General features: G+C 41.0%; 1 protein-coding gene across 1 annotated transcript in view; it reads left to right on the top strand.

The window, feature by feature from the left end:
• Positions 1-3,368: 3,368 nt before the first annotated feature.
• The window catches only part of LOC143360960 (terminal nucleotidyltransferase 5C), a 138,772-nt gene continuing 119,132 nt past the window's right edge, over positions 3,369-23,008 (top strand). Inside the window, exon 1 of the mRNA XM_076800181.1 lies at positions 3,369-3,602. Coding sequence (XP_076656296.1) covers positions 3,450-3,602 — 153 coding nt within the window. The 5' untranslated portion in view covers positions 3,369-3,449. The remainder of the gene's footprint in view (positions 3,603-23,008) is intronic.

Raw genomic sequence — 23,008 nt, 5'->3', positions numbered from 1 at the left:
AATTCGAATTCGCTCTAATTTTTACCCTTCAAAATGGAATATCTTTCATAAAATTGGCCCGCACGGATTTTTACCAAATTTGCATTGGTCCTAATTTTTAATACGTCAGTCAAAATAGCCTCTCTACGTCCTTTAAACTAGAGCAATTTTTCTAGAAGCGATCTTCAAAATGGAATATCTTTTCTAAAATTGGCCCGCACGGATTTTTACCAAACTCGAATTTGTCGTAATTTTTAATACGTCGCTTATCAATACATCAGTCAAAATGGCCTCTCTACGTCCTTTAAAGTAGACCAAATTTTCTAAAATTGGTAAGCACATTGCCGTTTCGAAAATGGGTCCGAGTGAATTTTTTCCAGTTCAACGATGTACATTTTGAATAACGAGCCGCAGTCTATTTATCAATTTCAAAAACTCGTTTGAGCGAGCGGAATTTACGACTCCGCGAAACGCGGAAATGGAATTGCGCTGCTTCGAGACCAAACGAAGATAAAATGGGGGGGGGGGGGGGAAACGAAGTTACAATTGTCTCAGTCCGATATGAAGAGCTGTTTGTTCTTCGCAGCATTGTTCGTACTTCGGTTAATTAAAAAGAAGAAAATGCGCACAACGTGCTGGAAACCATTGGGCATACTGTGTGCAATTTTTTGTGAAGTAGATTATCTGTTGGCAAGTCCGGAAGCGTTCTCTCGTTTCCTCTTAACATCGCGATAATTACAGAATTAAATAAGAAACTAAATTCGTCTAATTAAATCCAGGATTGTCCGTTACAGACAGAAACGTTACTTATGGATAGTAACGTTTGATTTTATCATTACCGCATGCATTTATTCACGCACGCTTGTATTTCATAATTTTGCAAGCCGGACTGCCGAGTTGTTGCAAAGAATTGGGAATATTAATACTAAAAAATTTCACCTGGAACATCAAATAATCGTAACTTCCGCACGATCCACTCTTGGAAATTCTGAAAGTTGATATTTAAACTTAAATTGTGGCGAAAGGGTCTCGAAGGGTCTCACGATTTTTTGCACAAAGTTAGATCAATATTACACCTTGGCAAAACGATTAATTCCAGACCAAAATCTATTAAAGGATTTGTTGTATGCTTCCATAAATAACAAATGGGCAGAAAACAGAGATTTTCGATTAGCCCGTATCACTTGATGCTAACAACTTTTTACAAAAATGTTCTTCGCCAAACAAGCGTTGTACCTGTGGCAATCTCTCCACAAATTTTCAAACAGATTCGTTGGATAGTTTCGTTTTTACAGATTTTTTGCCGCTTTTTGGCCATTTGGCATTTGTGCGGTGCACAGTGGGCAATTTCGACGAAATCGGATTCAAAATCAAAGAACTTTCGATAGAAATGAGGTAGAGCGATGAAATTTTTTAAAAATTCAAGCTGAGAAACCTTGTAGAACTTGGGAAAAATAGGGAGATTATTACCATCCAATCATTTCAACGAAAAAATGGCTTCATTAGTTTTTCTCACAAAAATCTATTTTTTGCAAAATCCCGAGGCCGTAGACAAATTGTGAGACCAGATCTGAAATCAGCGTGAAAAAATCTATGGGAAATGATGTATGGCATGTTAAAAAAAAATGTTTTCCGCCCGTGGCATTGGAAAAACTAAAATTTTCTTGAAATTGTGCAAGTTTAACGAATTTTCTCAAGGTTAAAAAGCGTTCGTACCACAATCCCCCTATTTTTCCCATATTCTACAAAGTGTCAGCTTTAATTTAAAAAAAATTTCATCGCTCTACCACATTTCTATCGAAAGTTCCTTGATTTTGAATCCGATTTTGTCACAGTGGGCAATTTCGACGAAATCGGATTCAAAATCAAAGAACTTTCGATAGAAATGAGGTAGAGCGATGAAATTTTTTAAAAATTCAAGCTGAAACCTTGTAGAACTTGGGAGAAATAGGGAGATTATTACCATCCAATCATTTCAACGAAAAAATGGCTTCATTAGTTTTTCTCACAAAAATCTATTTTTTGCAAAATCCCGAGGCCGTAGACAAATTGTGAGACCAGATCTGAAATCAGCGTGAAAAAATCTATGGGAAATGATGTATAGCATGTTAAAAAAAAATGTTTTCCGCCCGTGGCATTGGAAAAACTAAAATTTTCTTGAAATTGTGCAAGTTTAACGAATTTTCTCAAGGTTAAAAAGCGTTCGTACCACAATCCCCCTATTTTTCCCATATTCTACAAAGTGTCAGCTTTAATTTAAAAAAAATTTCATCGCTCTACCTCATGTCTATCGAAAGTTCCTTGATTTTGAATCCGATTTTGTCACAGTGGGCAATTTCGACGAAACCGGATTCAAAATCAAAGAACTTTCGATAGAAATGAGGTAGAGCGATGAAATTTTTTAAAAATTCAAGCTGAAACCTTGTAGAACTTGGGAAAAATAGGGAGATTATTACCATCCAATCATTTCAACGAAAAAGTGGCTTCATTAGTTTTTCTCACAAAAATCTATTTTTTGCAAAATCCCGAGGCCGTAGACAAATTGTGAGACCAGATCTGAAATCAGCGTGAAAAAATCTATGGGAAATGATGTATAGCATGTTAAAAAAAAATGTTTTCCGCCCGTGGCATTGGAAAAACTAAAATTTTCTTGAAATTGTGCAAGTTTAACGAATTTTCTCAAGGTTAAAAAGCGTTCGTACCACAATCCCCCTATTTTTCCCATATTCTACAAAGTGTCAGCTTTAATTTAAAAAAAATTTCATCGCTCTACCTCATGTCTATCGAAAGTTCTTTGATTTTGAATCCGATTTCGTCCAAATTGCCCACTGTGCGGCGTATTGGTACGGATGTGAATGCGCGGCGCGCCGCCGTCACGCGGTGTAAGCGTCCGCATTTCCCTCGTTACCGTCGGCGACGGGTCGCCGGTGGCGCTGCTCCGTCGTTCCGACGTAGACGACCGGCAGCTTTCGGGCGATTTCGGGCAGACGTGCGGCCAGGCCTCTGACGTTGGAGGGAGGGGGGAGTCTAGTTACGCGGCGTTCAACTCGGCTCGGGTGGGGCGACATCACGCCGGGTTCGGAGCGGCATGAGAATCTCGCAGTGTCGAATCCCGCCGGTCGTCTCGTTGTTCTTTTCGGCATCGCCATCGACCGTTTCCTCGATCCTCGACCACCGTTCGTTCCACCGTCTATCTACACGCGGATAAATCGACCGTCGATCTTACATCCGTCGTTGCGTGTGATACCGGACGTCTTTCTTCTCATCGGCAACCCGATTGACCCGAAGGTGTCCCGACCACGACCACGTGACACGCGTAAAGTGAGAATTCTCGTCCGGGGCCGACACTGCCCTTTAAGTACACCCGGTATTCTTTGTGCGAACGTTATCGGACAGGCCTCCTCGGGGGACAAAAAGAAAACGTCTCAGTGTAACATCGGATCAGTTCTCGTCCCACCGGTCTCTCTACCATGGAGGAAGTGAAGGTTGTGACTGAAAAATCACCGGCCCAGGCGAGAAAGGCGGAGCCTAGCGGAGGAGAGGATGCGACGAACGACGAACAGATAGCGAAGAACCAGATGATCAGACCTGTCGATCGTAACCAGGCGCTGCCGTTGATGCAGGTAAGGCTTATGTAACACGAGAACGGCCTGCTGGCTCGTGCCTCGTGCGCCACGATGCCGATGGTGCGCGACTATAGCTCGCGGAGACCGAGCGTGCGCCCGATACTCTGCTCCCGGTGTCATTAACCGACGGGAACGGAATAAAGGCACGGTTTTTGATCGCTCTCTCGCTCGATAACGCGGACGCGTCCTCGAGAGAGGGCGATCTTTTCACGAGGGGACAAAGCAAGCGCAAGAATTCCACTTGCGCCGGTTGTAACGATTTTTGTTCACGGGGACGGTCGATCGATCTCCGGCCTCGCTGCGGACTTCCGGCGGACAAGCTCCCGTCCATGCCGATTGGACCTTTTCGGTCGGTAACCTCGAAGATGAACTTCGGGGAAAATCGATGAACTTCTGCGGGAGGATTGCGGAAGTCTCGTGCGGGCGCATGGAATTGATTTCCGAGGGTTGGTGCATGGGCGAAACGTGTTCGTTTCTTAGAACGGAATGGGAACGGTTTGGCTTCGGTAGTTCTATGGTGTATTTTTAGGTTAGAAATGGGGTTATGGAAATCGGCGAATTTCTGTGGGCGGATTGTAGAGTTCTAATGGGGGTGTCCGGATTAATTTGTTGGCTCGGAATTAGAGTGAGTTGGCTTGGGTAGTTCTATGGTGTTTTTTTTTTTGGGTGGTGACCTTAAAAATGCGGTTGTGGAAATCGGCGAATTTCTGTGGGCGGATTGTAGAATTCTAATGGGGGTGTCCGGATTAATTTGTTGGCTCGGAATTAGAGTGAGTTGGCTTGGATAGTTCTATGGTGTTTTTTTTTTTTTTTGGGTGGTGACCTTAAAAATGCGGTTGTGGAAATCGGCGAATTTCTGTGGGCGGATTGTAGAGTTCTAATGGGGGTGTCCGGATTAATTTGTTGGCTCGGAATTAGAGTGAGTTGGCTTGGGTAGTTCTATGGTGTTTTTTTTTTGAGTGGTAACCTTAAAAATGGGAAATCGGCGAATTTCTGTGGGCGGATTGTAGAGTTCTAATGGGGGTGTTCGGATTAATTTGGGGGCTCGGAATTAGAGTGAGTTGGCTTGGGTAGTTCTATGGTGTATTTTGAGGTTAGAAATGGGGTTATGGAAATCGGCGAATTTCTTTGGGCGGATTGTAGAGTTCTAATGGGGGTATCCAGATTAAATTGTGGGCTCAAAATTAGAGTGAGTTAGCTTGGGTAGCTCTCTGGTGTCTTTTTGGGTTAGAAATTAGGTTATGGAAATCGGCGAATTTCTGTGGGCGGATTGTAGAGTTCTAATGGGGTTGTCCAGATGAATTTGTGGGCTCGGAATTAGAGTGAGTTAACTTTGGTAGCTGTATGGTGTCTTTTTGGGTGGTTTCTATCCGTAGAGTTTTAAAAGATACAAAATTATGAAAATTATGCATAATTTATTTTGGAAAAATTTTTACCTTATAAAAAAACAGGATACAGTCAACGAAGAAATTTTATTTGTCACTTGAAGCATTTTGTGTATCGTCTAATGTCACTAGATTCAAATGTTCCGATTAGATGTTCAGGGTTGAACAGAAAAATTTGTAATACAAATTATTGAACAGGAAGCATGAGAAATGCAAGTGTTAGAATGATAAATAATTGGCCCACTTCATTTACATGGATTATGTAAATTTGAGGAAACGTAAATAATGTTTGTTCGAAAATATTTGACGTTCTCTAGCCGACATTATTTTCGAGAAAATTGAACTTGAAAGTTTGTCAAGTATGCCGAGTAGTAGTCGTCTGACGTGTGTCTGTGCACGAACAGACGATTCTACTTCGTGTAATACCACATTTATTCTGTGCTTCGAATGGTGTTAGACTTTCAAAGATTTTTTAAAAAGTATATAAGACTATAGCTACACGTTATTCACGTTGTTTCTTTGCATACATTTTCATTAGAAATCTTAAATATATTAAATGAAGGAAATAATTGGAATTAATGTAAATCTGTGGTTAACGATTAAAAAAAAAAATAATGAATAACTTCGCAGTATATTCTTAATTATTAGAATATTATTATTATTCTTTCTACCTAACAGGAGAAAGATAGAAATAATTCACTCGGACATATCGTCCGAGTATACTCGGCCAATTTGTCTGTTCATGGCTGTCTATTTCTACTTGATGTAGGCTTCAATGCTTCAGCATTTAAAATATTTTACATTTAGTGGCATTGAATATCAATTCGTTTTGAAACGGACTATATTATTGTTTAACACTAAATTTGTATAGTATTAAAAATCGGGCATAAGAGAGTGATCGAGCATCGTCCACAGACACCATAGAACCTGAATTTTCAGACAGAAGGTTATCGGGTGTATCGTGAAGATAATACACCCATTTCAGACAATCTCGCCTCGCATGTTATTTCACGTATGTCCACGCGCGGCATAGTCATCGCGTGTTATGGAAAAAACGTGACCTTCCGGTTACGAGTCTGGGGCTACACAGTACATCGACGATAATGTTTGTTTATCGTCTTCGTAGATGGACCTGCGACCATAATCTAATAACAAGAATTCCGTAAAAACACCGACCTCGTAAACAATAAGAGAACACAGTGTACACTTGAAACAATTTCTTCGAAAACACTCCTTCATAGGGGGCATTCTGGATTTCAGTGCTACATTTGCCAATTTTTGGAATTTTTTTCCGGAGAATTATTGAACCTCTTGCATTGGGATTTTGCATACATATTTATTGGTATTATGGGTGCATTCATGATTTTTAAAAAGTGGAAACAATAAAAACTGCAAGAGTTACATATACTTTTATAGAGCACGTTTTTAGGGGGTATTCTGGCTTCCAATGCTAAATTTGCCAATTGTTGGGAATTTTTTTTGGAAAAACTGTTGAACCTCTTGCATTGGGATTTTGCATACATATTTATTGGCATTTGAGGTGCATTCTTAATTTTTTAAAAGTAGGGACAATAAAAATTGCAAGAGTTACATATACTTTTACAGAGCACGTTTTTAGAGGGTGTTCTGGCTTCCAGTGCCAAATTCACCAATTTTCGAAAATTTTTTTCGAGAGAACTATTGAACCTTTTGCATTGGGATTTTGCACAAACATTTATTGCAGTTTAAGGTGCACTCACAATTTTTTAAAATTCAAAAGAAGGATCGACGGTTAATATAAAACCAGTTTCAAAAACTAATTTTGATAGTGGCTACCCGGTAATTGTCGTAAGAGTTGAACAACGTGTCAAAAAGGAAAAGCAAATGTTTTGAAAATGAAAAACCGGAATACCTTCGTAGCTCCCGCACGCCCACGAGACATCCGGCCGTATTTCGCCGGGCGTGACGTCAGTTTCGAAACTAAAGGATGACTTCCGGCGCGAGGTATCGATCGGTCCGCTTCAGAGAAAACTTGGATCCTGCGTGGGCAGCCGACATTGTTCTCCATCCGATATCCTGTGCGCTAGAGGAACGTCTCGCGGACGTCTCCCGGACGTCGCCGGAGATAAAGCGAGAGCGCGGTTAGGCTCGGACGATGAATTTTAACGTGATCTCGATTATTCGACGGCCGCGAATCACGGATATATGTGTACGGGGAGAGGTGCTGATAACACGGGAGAAACGGTTATCGAAGCTGGATGTTTTTACAGTCGAACTATACGAGCACACCGTTCGTATATCGTGTATTTATGGCAATACAAACCAGTCCCCCAGATAATTCCCGCGCGGGACCAGTCAGATAACAATGACTCGGAAAAATAATATCGTAATTACATTTTTCTGTTTTTACGCTCGCGGAGACTCGCTTTTATTCTGCCGATTGCTACTCGGACTCCTTTTCTAATAAATACGGTGTTTACTCGATATATGTCGCAAATATCTAGGCGATAAACGTCCTAGAACTATCCCCACTCCCGCGGGGTATACCCCGTGAGGGTCCATGAACCGAGGCCTCTAGAGATTCGCTTTTCTACATTCGGCGTGGATTAAGGAATAGTATCTCCTACACGATATATGTCCCTGGCTAGACCCTTCGACAGATATCAAGTAAACACTGTAGTAGGCGATAGGAAAATTTGTCTACAGTGCCAATGACGAGTTTTATATTTTTGAAAATTGAAAAGCACGATACTCAGCGGTGTACCGTCAATTTTGGGGCCCTGGGCTAACACCGTTTGGGGCAAATTTACCCAAATTAATTGAGGTAGCAAAAATTTTGATATCATTTTGTTTTTTTTTCGTAACTATTTAATTCAGATTGTTTTTATTTTTTTCTGACCATTTCTTCTGTCATTTCCACAGTCATCGGTGGCCACTTTGAAACACTGATGCGAAGTCAATCTGTACAGTCATTCTGTACCGCAGAATGAATTCAGCCAGGAGGCACGGTGTCGGTGGATTAATGCGAACTCGAAAACGATCGAATCATTTGAAATCACGGGCCGATGAATATGCAATGAACGGCGATATTCACTCGGCACGATTCATTCGCGGAATGCCCGGCGGCGTGAGATCCGTAAATACATTACGTCGGCCGCGATTCTCATTTCAGAAATTAAAATGTGATCACGCGCGTGGATAAAACAGTTCGCCGCATTTGTAGCCGGCCAGTTACGCAATTAATCTTCCTCCCGCGAATATGTCCGCCATGATTCGCAATTTTAAAGTGTCCTGCACGCGCACTTCGAAACGGAAACTTTACATCTAATACAAAATTAAACTTTGTCAAACTACATTTACATCTGATTTGCATTTCGCGTGTCTCGCGGCCGGTTGTTTCGTTCAGCGAATCAATTAAAAATGAAAATAGCAGAAGCATTAAAATTTTGCATTTCACGGTTCGCAAAATTCGAATTCAGTGTGAAAGAAAAAATTGTTTAAGATGATAAATGCATCTTCAGTGGCGATAAGTCTGCAGGTTTTTTTATTTCTTTTTTTTTTTATTTGTTGTACACTCACTGTAAAATAAAAATGAAAATAGACGATTCGTTTCAAACATGTTCTTTACGTAAACATTATTTGTTTGAAGGAGAAAATAAAATTCTCTATCTTTTAGGCATGAAATTAATATATTAATTTGTTTGTTTATTTAAAGGATACCGCGTTTTTTGACAGTCGATTTTCGAGCGAATTGTTCGTAAAAATAATTGAACGTTAAATTTTGCGTTGAATCGAATTTTGTAGAAATTTTTTTTCGAAAAGTGGTGGTCAGAAACATACGTTCGGTGAAGTTATGACAACAGCTGCCAGCGCGTCTGATTACTTAACGAGCAACCCACCTACCGTACACGTATAAACTTTTAATAATTTTCGCTTGTGTCCCGCTCGCTCGAGGTGCTATAAACTCCTCTGGATTATTGAATTAATTAACTCAGATGTCCTGATGACGCAGGTGTTACGAAAATGTTATGCAATTGCTCGGAAACGTTTCTGTTTCAATGCTGCCGGTTATCGTTCGTTTATTTTCCCTCGAAACGTATGAAACAGTATGAAAAGCTCGGAGTACCCGGCTGCTCCATTTTACAAAAATTACGATTAGCTCGAGCAAACCCATAATTTGTCTAATGACCGATAATCTTTCTAATGACCGATGATTCTGCTAAATACATATTGTTTATCTGACCTGCAACAACCGGAGAATTGTTTTTAGGTTGAAAACAATATAACAGTATTTTTTACTGTTTTAATAAAATCCGGTGTCTAATAATAAGACTGTGGAGCATTTTTGTAAAATAACAATTGTTCGTGTTAATTTCGAGAGATGGAAGCCAACAATTTTTCCATTAATAATTTTAGTAACCAGAAAAGAATGTACCGATGTTTTTAAAGTCTCAAAATTCTTTTTATATTTTATATTTTATCCGCAGTTTATTTATAATTGGAAATGTCAGGTTACTCTTGGAGAACAAATTAATGACTTAACATAGAATCCAATATGTTTACATATTTACACGCTGACATTTGGAAAGCTATTCGATTAACAATTATTTACAGTACCGGAATATCACATTGTCAAGTGAATTTGTTTATACTGTACAAATTATAACTCGGTTGATATTGGAGACAACGAAAAGAACAGGAAAAAAATGGGGAAAAAATGGAAAAAAATTGTAATGGATAGTTTTGCATGTATCTCTTCGTGGAAAACGAATAACATTTAAAATGTTAGAACATTTAAAGTTTGCAGTCCACGTCGGTCGTATAGGTGACATAATTCTTCGTTGGTCTTCGAATACTAATCGTTGTCGTTGTTATTGTAAACCGAATTTTCTTAAATTTTCTACAGATTTAAAAGGCTCGTAGGAATAATTAACACGATCGATTTCACCTTGCAGGTAAATAAATTTCCCGACGATTGAAAGTGCTCCGTGGATGTTGGCTCATCGGTCAACATGTTAAATAAATTCATAGCGGCCGTAAAGTGTTTCAACATTCTAAATGGAAACAACTACTCTTTCGTGCAGTACAATCAATCAAAATGATTGAAATACCAATCAAACGACGATATGATAGTAGCAGTAATTGCTCAGTTGGCGATGTTCAACATAAAAGAAAAATGTCTTACACTCTTCAATTTCTAATTAATAGGTGTATGTGCTAATTTGGCCATTTAAACTTCTGTAAAACTGTCGAAGCTGTTTGCCAATCGTTCTGTTCCGAGTAAAAGGTTCCATCGAAACATGAAGACCGCCTTCACCTTTATTTTACGAAGCCAAGGTCACTCGCGTTAATTTCAACAGGATACACTTGTCCAACGTAAGAAAATCGTGAACAGAGTCCGAATGCAAAATTATAAAATTGACTGAAAATTCTCTGCTTAGTAATTTTTATAAATTAATGATAATATTCCGATCTTTATAATTAATACAATAACATAGATCTATATATCTAAATATTATATTATTTTATTATTTATTATTATAAGTATAATATAATTATATATAATAATAATATATTCTTTGTTTAGTAATTCTTATAAATTAAAAATAATATTCTAATCTTTATCAGTAATATAATAATATATATCTATACAAATCAATATAAAGAACAAATAGAAATGATATAATAAATTACATAAATAATATTATATTATTTTATTATTTAGTATGATAAGTATAATATAATTATATATAATAATAATATATTCTTTGTTTAGTAATTCTTATAAATTAAAAATAATATTCTAATCTTTATCAGTAATATAATAATATATATCTATACAAATCAATATAAAGAACAAATAGAAATGATATAATAAATTACATAAATAATATTATATTATTTTATTATTTAGTATGATAAGTATAATATAAATAATATATAATAATAATATATAAAAATTGAATAGCAATCCAACAATATTCTATAATAATAATCTTTATAAATAATATATTGGCGCTTCTAGGCTCTTTTGATCCTCGTTTAAATTGGCCATGGGAAAGAATTGGATTTGTTAACGAAGCGATTAGCAACCGGTGACAGATTGTTCACGCAGAAAATCGTTTGGCCGCGATAAATGCACAAAGTCCAGAACGCGCGAGTCGGCCATATTCGATCGCGTGCATTCGATTGAAATTCGCAATGGCCGTTGCATACCGGAAACACGGCGCGCATTATAAAGTCAAATGGAACGTCCCACTAAAAAGTGTCACTATGCTACCGGAAGCCGGGACAACATCTTCCAGTGAAAGCTCCTCCGGTATTCCTTGGCCGCGTACTATAATTGCCCGCGTGCATACGGTAATGAGCTGTGGTTAACGCTCGCCGACATATTTCTTCTTCTGCTGACGAAATTCTAATGCTGAAAAAAGATGGCGGACCGTCGCGCCATTTCGGGAAAGTTCGACTGCGAATCGTGAATGTTCCTATCAACTGTTGTCAGGAAATATTAATAGAACGAAGGAAAAATTTTATCCCTACATTAGTACAGTGATTTCTTTATATATGTCGCCAAGCCCTGGATGATAAACGTCGCGGAATTATCCCCACTACCGCGGGGTATATCCCGTGATGACCCGGCTCAGGTATGTCTCCTACACGATACATGTCGCTGGCTAGATCCGTGTTGTTGACATAAATCGAGAATTCTCTGTATTACATTGTAACCTAGATTAAATAGCACGTAAATATTAATAACAAGAGGCGTTCCGCACGAGTCATTAGTGACCCGTCGCGGGGTGGGGATTTTATTCCGATATAAGAGGACGCCTTTTATTTCGAAATAAGAACATTCGCTCTCCCCTCTTCTTCTTTATCCGAAATACGGCCGGTCCCGAGACATCGACTTATATCGAAAGAGAAACTGTCACATGACCCACGGCGTGGGTCAGAAATGACCCCGGCATAGGCGTAGAACTGGCAAGGAGTCCGAGGATTGAAGCGGGAAATTCAAATCCACTGGGTTTAATATTCCTGTGAATGATTAAATTTGTTTGCATTAATTTTGCATCGGTGCGCTCAGGTTCGTCGGCCGTCGCTTTGTTCTCTCTGGTTCGAAACGGTTTTTCCACCGCCCACGTCGCGGGCATTCTTCGTTACAGTTGCCCGTCGACATCGATAACCGGACTGATCTTTAAATAGAATAACGTTTTGTCACCGACATCGGGGGTCGGTGATCGTACGTGAAAGTAACGTGAATGAAGAAAAGGTTAAGCGAAAGGTAGAACCACTTTGGTCTACCCAAACGGCCGCCTCGCCATTGCTAATTCAACGGGCTTTAAATGGAATGCAGCTTGGATCGACCACTGTAATCCCTCGGTATATGTCAACGTCCACCAACGTTTTTTCCACTAATTTTTCCATCGCCTCTACGCCGTTCAGAGTTTTTCACCAGTCTTTTCAAGAACCGAATGACCGTCGACACGAATCCCCGGTGACGGTGAACGTACAGTGGATGCACGAAAAAAGATTGTTCGAAAAGTCTGTACACTCACCGTCACGGAAAATGCTCTGCGCAGTCTCCTCTAAACAATTTTTTGACATTTACATCGTTTTTACATAGTTTCAATGTTCAAGTAGTTAAAAAATGACATAGTGAAAGAATGATTGTTGGACTGCGGTTTTTATGGCAAAAATGGGAATTTAAGGGAATACATTGTTTACGAGTAATAAACTTTAATATCATCGGTTAATTAACATGGTTAAAACAAGAAAACTATTTCTGTCCCTCGAAATACAGGGTGTCCCACAAATGTTGCACTTCCTTGGCACGATTCCTGAGATTATTTGAAGCAACTTTTTCCTTTACGAAAATGTGCTCCGAGGCTTCGTTGAGGAGTTATTAACGAAAAACACGGACCAATCAGAGCGCGGCTACAGCGACGGACTCCGCCTCCCGCTGGGCGCGGCGTTGTCGTTGACGGGGGCGGAGTCCGTCCGCTGTTGCCGCGCTCTGATTGGCCAGCGTTTTTCGTGAATAACTCCTGAACGAAGCCACGGAGAACATTTTCGCAAAGGAAAAAGTTGCTTGAAATGACGTCAAGAATCGTTCCGAGGAAGCACAACATTCTTGGGACACCCTGTGTGTCATTTCTGAGAGTTTTGGTTAACTCATCGATATGTCAATGTATTCGCCGCCTTAACAATATTACCATCGTACAATATGGACGCAATTAATGTCGCTTGAATCGCTGAAAGAGTTAGGTGATAAATTGTCGGGGAGGCTTTCTCGTGAGAGAATGCGATTTCTCGGTGGATGAAGACTGGAATGGCGACTTTATACTTTATATTAGCTACGCTCTGTTCGCGGTAGTTTACATGCAAATCCCTCATCCATCGCGCCCGAGATGCTCGAGGGTAATCTTGCGCAAATGGAAACATATCCTGGCAAGGTGAGCGAAGTCCGCGAACGAGCGTATTGTTTCGGTCGTTCATGCGAGTTGTATACAACGCCAGAAATGGAGACACATTTTAAAGCAGGAATTGATAAAGTAATCCGGCGACGAGATCTTATTGATAATGTAATCCGTTCCGATAAAATGCCGCGAACAACATTCGTGTTTTCATACAGAAAAATTTTGTTCGGAAAGCAGCAATTTAAATTGTTCCTCGATTTGGAATATTTGCATGTTCACTCAACCCTTAGGCGAACTAAAAGTGACTATCTTGCATTACCTTTTTCAAAAAAATTTTTTAAAAGAATTTTTAAGAAATAATTTTTTTTTCAAAGTATGGAAACTTTTGGGGTGTACGGTACTGATTGTATAAAATTAATTAGAAGGAACTCATTTCCACAGCTAATGCAAGCTACTGTGCGGTTTTATTGTTGGAAGTTTGAATAGGGAGCGTTCGGATAATACTTTTGCGTGCCACTGTATCTCGTTCTATCTCCATTGTTCGAATCTTCGAATGGGTTCGCCTTCATTACCAAGTGGCACCACTTTCATCGACGTCTACAAATATCCTGACCTTAACTAGCGGTGCTCTGCTGTGTCTGACCGCCAGTGTTACTATTTTTACCAATGACCGCAAGAGGTGTCACATCCTCTTCGTGTTCTCGACCTGTGCGGCACTAATCTCATACATCAGAAGATTCTGAACAGAGTCTACCAAACGGGTTATTAATTTTCTTTAAAATATTTCGGCGGATTCTAATATTTTTAGTCTAGGATTCTTTGAGTCTATATTATCAAAAGCATGCCTAAAAATTTCGATAGATACATTCTTGTTATTTCTATAAAATAGTCTCTTTTAACGCTAACGAAATAAAATTCTATTCTGTTGTAGTTGATACACGGGGTGTACCAGAAACATTGTACTTCCTTGAAAAGGGAGATGCCCGAGGTCATTTCAAGCAACTTTTTCCTTTGCGAAAATGTTCTCCGAGGCTTCGTTCAGGAGTTATTCACGAAAAACATGGTCCAATCAGAGCGCGGCTAGAGCGACGGACTCCGCCTCCCGCTGCGCGCGGCGTTCTGTAGCCGCGCTTTGATTGGTCCGTGTTTTTCGTCAATAACTCCTCAACGGAGCCGCGGAGAAGATTTTCGTAAAGGAAAAAGTTGCTTCGAATGACCTCAGGAACCATCCCGTGAAAGTACAACATTTTTTAGATATCCTGTATAATCTCTGGAGGCATACAATAAACATAAGCTTTCTTTTTTTCTCTACGAAATTCTGAACGATGAAGAAATAACCGCAAAATAAATAGTGGTGCAAGGGTTTATGGGTCGATTATGGCGTCGAGTGGCAAGTTTGGGAACCGCTGCAGCGCGTCTGCATAGTCGGGTGCACAGGTGCATCTTTTCCACACACCTAGGCCAGACGAGAGAAATTTATCGCGGCCTTCGCGGCGAGATGTAACGGCGTGCTGCGTCTCGCGATCGGATCGAGCGATCCACGGCGATCCTGCATCGCGGATTCGACGTCGTCGCAGGAGATTGGAAAAACTTTCCCCGCGGCTTAAGCACCGTCTCTGACAATACGGAAGATGGCAATTTACGAGAGAATTCCGCCGGTACGCGAGAAATGCGGCCGACAAAAAATCATCTTTCTGCAAAATGAACCTCGGGCAGCTCGTGTCTGTTTTATGCACGGCATCCGCGCTAAACCCGACGATTTTTTCGCGCGGATAAAATGGAAGGCGAAAATTTACGGCGCGAGGCGTCCCGACGATGCTGCGAACCGTTTTTCACAGTCTCTCTGATGGGAGGATCTTACATTTTATCCTACATTTTGTGTTGATACTAGAATGGTGGAACCATTTTAAGACAATTCATGGCTACTGATTTTTGTCAAAAATGTTTGTCAAAATTAGAAAAGGAAGAAGGATATTTATACTGTCCATGCTTCACAAGAAGTCTCGCGGGGCGGCACAACGGCTAAGAGGCTCCTCCCTCGCTCCGCCCATTTCTACCGTTGACGCTACAGTGGTCCAATGCTCAGGCTTTGACGTCACACGTATAGTATAGTATGTGCGACCGCTTTAGCCAATAGAGCAGCTAGAGGCGTGCCCCCTGACCAATCAGCCCCGCATTCCTTTCACGGGACTTCTTGCGCGGCACGCACAGCACTTGACATCCGTTTCTTACAATTAACTTGCAAAACTATTGTTAATTAACTTGCAAAAACTTGCCAACTATTTACTAACAAAATGCTTCTTGCGCAGATAATACGAGTTTGAATTTCGAGTGGCACGTTTTTGCGACGATCGAGAAAATACTTTGACCTATCGACAAGGTTATGTTCGAGAAAATACAGTGACCGATTAACGAGGTTATGGTCTGCGCTCCTGGTAAATCGTTGATTAATTACGCAACGTGAAATTGTTAAACGCGAAGGATGAACTTCGGCATATAGGAACTGCACATAATGCTTTTGTTCAAGCGAGTGTTGTGCACGATAATCCCGTCTTAATTGACGTTCATAAATGCGTGATTACTTCTTAATTAAAGCTGGTACATCGTCGATTCAACGGAATATTGAATGGGAGTTGCTGGGCGCGAGCGTGTCTCATTTTGTAAACATGAAGGTTTATTTGTTGTACGCTGTTGATCGACACCAATGCACCAAGGATTCGTGTTTATGGTAACTAGACTGCGAATGCGTTTAGTGGCATATTTTAAAAATATAACACGAAATTTCTTCCTTGCATAACTTGTTTCGAATATCGATTCTGTTATCTTGTGTATTCAGTGATTCCCCTTTGGTTCGTATGCATGATTTACGTTTCTGTAATCCTGGATAAAGTATTTCCAACGTAAACAGCTTATTTATTCGATTTAGCACGCTATCTGTAGCGATAAGATAACATTGTCTTTCCGGTTCGCATTGTTACATACAGCGGTTAGTAGGTCGCTATCAATTTATTATACTTATTCACGCGAGACGTCGGTATTGTAAATTATGCGTCTACACAGTTGACGGTTTGACCCGAACCCTGTTGAAGACGTTTCGATCCGTGAACATATGGTGGATGTTATTAATCATTGCAACAATAATAGTACAGATAATAATAATTATTAGTCTAATACACGAAAGTACATTCACATTAACATAGATCTGGGCATACACAGAGCGGCGGGTACGAAGCCACGCCCCGTGGGCACTAAGCCACGCCCCATGGGCATGAAGCCACGCCCCTGCGGGTAAGGCCGCATATATTTATCACACGCATGGTATAGTTAATTGACCACCGTGATGTGATGGTGCCTACGGTTAGGCCAAACGCAAATTTGTCGCCTAACTTGCGGAAAGCGGTTATCAGAGAGACGACCCGATATACTCAGAAACATATCCGACCCCCTACGCGCAGCTGGTGTTTAAACAGAATCGCACGTGGCATACATTACCGTGTACGTTGACATTAACGACTGACTTTGCGTTGTCAATTACGCGAGTTCCAGCGAAATACACGCGGCTCTGTTTGAAGTACTTTTTTGTTCTGTTTTATCGCAGCGCGACGTTCCGCGCTCTTTATTGACACTTTTTTCCTCTAGCCTCGGATCGCCGAACAACTAAAAACGACAGTTGCTTTGTTGTTTGAAAAATAAGCCGTCTCTTTGAAAAAGTGTAGAGAAAATTCCGAAAAGTTCATAATTAATATTGTTATACAGTTAAATGTATTTTATCGTGTCACACTGTAATCATTACACTACAATCCTGCACGTTGTTGGCGAAATAAAAAATTTTTTTACTCGATAATTGTCGAACAGACCGAGAACATTTTTCCACATTTTCTAATTAATTCTAATAATTTCTAATTTTTTCCAATTATACCTGTTACTGTAGATACATATAAATTAATTTGAGACCACTATGTATAGACTACCATTTTAAGACTACTGTGTGTGCGTCAGTTTATGTGTATCACCTTCAAGTTACAGCCTTTTAATTGGATGCATTGTGCACGTAGCTAATTGAATAATTATAGGTTGATGTTTTCCAAACCATGATTATTACTACCTAACGACGCCTACGAAATTATGAAGTTGTTCGTTCAACGTGGGACTCGGGCTTCGTGTCACTGTAAGTCCACCACTATACAAGCATACGTCACTATATTTTCCTACCGGCATCATAGTCATTATTAACAAGATACTAATTTTCTTCCAATTTAATCGGATAATAGGAACAAAGGTATGGCAAAACGTTGATATCTTGAAATATTTAAATGAGTTCTCTGTGTTAAATACAATTTTTAATTTGTGAGCGATCATTTTTTCTCTCTGTTATGTAAAGCTACAGACTTTCTACAGTAAGGTCTCGATCTAAGCCGAACGGAGCTACACGATCTTAGTCAGTTCGCCTATCCCCTCAAAAATAGTAGTCCTACACGATCTATGTCACAGGACGGAACCCAAAATTCAGATATTTATTAATAGGATTGTTCAATAGTTAAACTAAGAAAAAGTAATAGAAAATATGTTATTGATAATATAAGTCTTAATGTTATCGTCGAATTTTAATTTGAAAACGGACATTTTTCCGGGCATTCTTTGTCGAATGTTGAAAAATTTGCAAGGTACCGACACGGCTAAAAATATAAATATTGGGTGCAGCTGCACTAGGAGGAGTTTTAGCAGCGAGTGTATTTGGACCGGTACTAATCGTAACGGGCCTGTTATTTTTAAAACGGCGTCACCATCATCGTCATCGAAAATGCCGTTCACTCCCCCGCCGTTGCGTCACCGTTTCCGCGCAACAAGGCAAATAATACTTGGCCGGTGGTGCATTACGAAAAAGCAAAACCGCACAAAGATGTCGGTCCTTCAAAAAATCCCGCGCCGTGTAATCAATATCCTGCGCACTTTCACTCGGTTCTTATTAACTGCGCGATACGCACTTCCAGGATATCGAATGGCCAGCTGAGTAATGTGTTTCACTGGGTAAGTGAACCAATTATTATCTAATTCCCATGGATACAATCCGAGGACTTGCGACATGAAAGGATGCAGCTCCAATTTTTTCACATTTTTCATCATACCCCCTTCCCCCACTCTAAAATCTTTCATCTTCTGAAAAAGGAGTTGGGATCACAGTGAAATATTTTTGGCACCACGTCTAACATGTTTAGTGCACCAAAAAAAAAAAAAAAACATTTAGAATCATCAGAATACTGCAATAAATATTTTTATTTATTTCTCTGTTCTGTCACAAAAAAGGAGACAAAGGAAGCTGAGAACTTAGATAATTATACATTTGAGATCAACATAGCTGTAACTTTTTTAGAAACTTATTTTTTCGAAATTGTCGTCAACGAGGAATTTTGTCCAGTTTAATTGTAAAATTAAAAAAGACCTGAATTTTTTTTTTACCTTGAATATATTGATTTTTTAATAATTTTATGTACAAAAAAAGGATTGTATTTTGAAAATCACAAAGAGGTCTGATCCGGCACCGTAAATGGTGTTTTATTCATATTAGACGACTGGGGATGTATTGGTTCACCAGTGAAATTTTTGTTGCTCTCGAGGGATCAAAATGATTAAAAGATGGATTAAAAAATGATAAAACACTGGTGGGTAGATAATGCGTTCAGTTTGCATAGTTGAAGACGTAAAGTCGGAGCATCAAAGGAAAGCGATGTATTGTTCCGGGGCCTGTTTTCTACGCGTGCGTAGGTTTCCACATCCACGCGATCCGTTAATTAGAAAACGCGGTGTTAATCGAGGTGTGCAACGCGAAAACCAGAAAATTCTCATATTTCGCGATGCTATCGGACGAGCCGCGGCCAAAGGAACGATTTTTTTTTCCTCTGTGAGAATCGTTTTATTATTTATGTGGAAGCGGGCGGCAGGGTGTTGAGAAACACTTTCCATGGGTTGGCTCCGTGTCCCTGCCGCCCTGTTCCGATGCTGCAGTCACGGGGCAATGACCCATTGATCCCATGGGAGAGACATCGTCCCGTTGCAACTAGAACACGGGACGAACTGCACCGAGTTGTGCGAACTGTCTCAGGAATTCATGCCTGCAACATTATTCCGATTACTTCGGGAATCGAGGGGACACTCCTTCATGCGAGTTTAAAATTATTGGTAAATTTAAAAATTTCTCTTTTCCGGTAATTGTCGAATAAAATGAGAATATATTTTTAGGGGACATTTAGCAAGACCTTGACCCTTAAGGGAATGCTTATCACCATGCGAGTTTAAAATTATTGGTAAAATTAAAAATTTATTTTCCCCGGTAATTGTCGAATAAAATGAGAATATATTTTTAGGGGACATTTAGCAAGACCTTGACCCTTAAGGGAATGCTTATCACCATGCGAGTTTAAAATTATTGGTAAAATTAAAAATTTATTTTCCCCGGTAATTGTCGAATAAAATGAGAATATATTTTTAGGGGTCATTTAGCAAGACCTTGACCCTTAAGGGAATGCATACCATCATGCGAGTTTAAAATTATTGGTAAATTTAAAATTTCCTTTTCCCCGGTAGTTCTTGAATAAAATGGGGATATATTTTTAGGGGTCATTTTGGAAAACCTTGACCCTTAAGGGAGCATATCACCATGCAAGTTTAAAGTTGTTGGTACCATTCAAAATTTCTTGTATGTTGCAGGAACGCAATCATTTTTCCCGGAGAAGAATGAATTGTTTAAATAAATATTCGTAAACATTCGATAAACTGAGGTATGAAAAAAAAAATCGGACACAACGTGTGCCGGCCCCAGTGTTTAGCCACTTATATAAACTTTTTGAATTTATTCGTTTCATGTTAACCTCTAGGATTCAGTTGAAGTGTGCGCAACATGCATTCTTTGCCCCAGGAGCGCCTTGGATTGCTCCCTGGGGCAACGCTTCGGGCAAATGACGTCAGAGAAAGAGGAGAGGCTCCTCCCTCTCTTTGTATATAGGGTGGCCTATGCAGTTGATTCACGCTTTTATTTAACATGTTTTTTAACTTCCTCGTGATCAACATTAATCTCCTTATTCGACACAATTAGCTACTGGAAAATTAAATTTAGGTGTGGGCTAAAATAGACCCAACTGTTTTCGGCATGAAATAGAAAATAAATGATGAATAGTAATAAATTAAAATAAAAAAAGATTAATTATAATCATTTGATATGCGATACGATTATTTGATATTATGTGATACGCTGTGCAAACTTATCGACACGTTTCTATAATGTGATCGAACAGCCCCGCAATGTGATCAGACGTCTGTGCAATCAAATCGCAGAGGTGTGATGGCACAGGTGTAAATATGTACCATCTTACACTCCATCTGCGACGTGTGCATGTGTAGCTCTTGCATCTTGAAATTACAGACGACACAAACAATAAATTCTATAAAATTATAAACGTTTACGAACACTTACAAACTCACGTGTACGGATTTTTATGTAAAATTAAAATTGTCTACTGAAAAATGTCTTCACTGATTCACTGATTTTTATCATAAATGCATAAAATCCGCGGTCTAGTGACCCAGTCTTGCTCCAATTAGGCGACGGGTTCACAGATCGGGTCGAATCGGTTAGTATTACACAAGAAAAACGCAGGTCTTCGATTTTCGTGCGGTATTCTTACCAGGCCGGTGCTATTTGCGGATCAAGGCCTCGCGAACGTTTCGCACGTTCCATAACGCCAACTTGCTATGTGAGGCCAGGTTGCCCCGTCAAAAATTTAGTCTACCGGCAGTTAGTATACAACAGTGGTTCCTTGACCTTTCCAGTGATCGCCACTCCCTTGAAAAATATGTTTCTATTTCTTCATTTATAATATTATATCTGTTCCAAGATAATTTATTTACCGAAAAATAAATTCAGAAACTTCACACCCCCAGGGGTACACGCACCCCAAGACCCACCGGTCAAGAGTCATGGTTGTTATATTTCTTAACAAAATTAAGAAACCGAATTTCTATAACAACTTTGTTCCTCCAAATGTCCAACGTTAACCCCACTGCAAGACCTCTTCCAATCTCCCTAACCCTTTCTTTCTATTCATCAGCTCCGTCTTCGCCGGACCCGCGGCGGCTTAGCGTCGTCGCCTATTTCAAAACCCGTCGCAAATCATTAAAAAATCGTCTGCGATTACACAACCCGATCCGCTCGGCCTTTCACGAGTCCGCAGATACGGCACGCGAAAGTGATGAATCCAACAGCTTGGAAATTGGCCGGCCGATCAGTTCCAGCGGCCGGCAGCGTTACACATTCGCGGATGCTTGCGCATCTGCCACGTGCACAGTTATTCTCCGCGTGGAACAATAGTGATTCGCTCAAAGAGCTCCCAAGTGCTCTACCAACCATCGTTCCTAAGGGGTAGCTTCACGTAGCGGTTCGTAAAACTCCATTTTGTTACGGAAATCAGTAGTAAAACCCTTCGAAAATACTCTCACGAAAGCGTCAAGTACATTTGAAAAACAAAATGTGGTGTCTTTTACCATTTAAAGGGCAAAGATTTAGGGGCCTGATGCTATACTGACCGCTCACGAGCTGCTGACGCTCGAGCGGTTAGCCCCACTACCGCGCTTTTACCTCCCCACTATTACAGCTCGCTGGAGTCGGAGCGCGGTGGTGGGGATAGAGCTCGAGCGCCGATTGGTAGCGAGCTGCCGACGCTCGAGGCGCTATCCCCACTATCGCGCTGGTATCCCCACTGCTGCGGGTCGGAGAGCCTTGGTGGGGATAGGGCTCGAGCGGCGACTGCGCACGAATCGCTACCCCCACTACTGGAGCTCGCGCGAGTCGAAGCGCGTTGGTGGGGAGAGGGCTCAAGAGTGGACTGCGCATGAACCGCTTCCCCCACTACTCGAGCTCGCGGGATTCGGAGCGCGTGGGTGGGGAGAGGGCTCAAGAGTGGATTGCGCATGAGCTGCTACCCCCACTACTGGAGCTCACGGAAGTCGGAGCGCCTTGGTGGGGAGAGGGCTCAAGAGTCGAATGTGCACGCGTCGCTTCCCCCACTACTTCTGCTCGTGGGAGTCGGAGCGCGTTGGTGGGGAGAGGGCTCAAGAGTGGTTTGCGCATGAGCCGCTAGCCTCACTACTGGAGCTCGCGGGAGTCGGAGCGCGTTGGTGGGGAGAGGGCTCAAGAGTGGACTATGCACGTGTCGCTTCCCCCACTACTTCTGCTCGTGGGAGTCGGAGCGCGTTGGTGGGGAGAGGGCTCAAGAGTGGATTGCGCATGAGCTGCTACCCCCACTACTGGAGCTCGCGGGATTCGGAGCGCGTTGGTGGGGACAGCACTCGAGCGGCGACTGCGCACGAGTCGCTAGCCCCACCACGGCGCTCGTACCCCCACTACTGCGAGTCGGAGCGCGGTGGTGGGGATAGGGCTCGAGCGTCGACTGCTCGTGAGCAGTCAATTACCGTGGGCTGGTCCCCATAACACTATAGCCCCTTAATGGAAACTTCGTCTTCGTAGAATCGAAGGCTACTGTTCGAGTCCGGGAGGTTCACCGAAGCGGCCGGATCCGCTCTACCGAAACAATAGATCGTTAATTCGGCGTCGCCGGTGTATTATCTGTTCTGG

This window comes from Halictus rubicundus, chromosome 14 (assembly GCF_050948215.1).
Source record: "Halictus rubicundus isolate RS-2024b chromosome 14, iyHalRubi1_principal, whole genome shotgun sequence".
Taxonomy (NCBI): Eukaryota; Metazoa; Arthropoda; class Insecta; order Hymenoptera; family Halictidae; genus Halictus; species Halictus rubicundus.
Note: the sequence above shows the minus strand (reverse complement) of the source record. Positions and strands in the feature narration are given on the sequence as shown.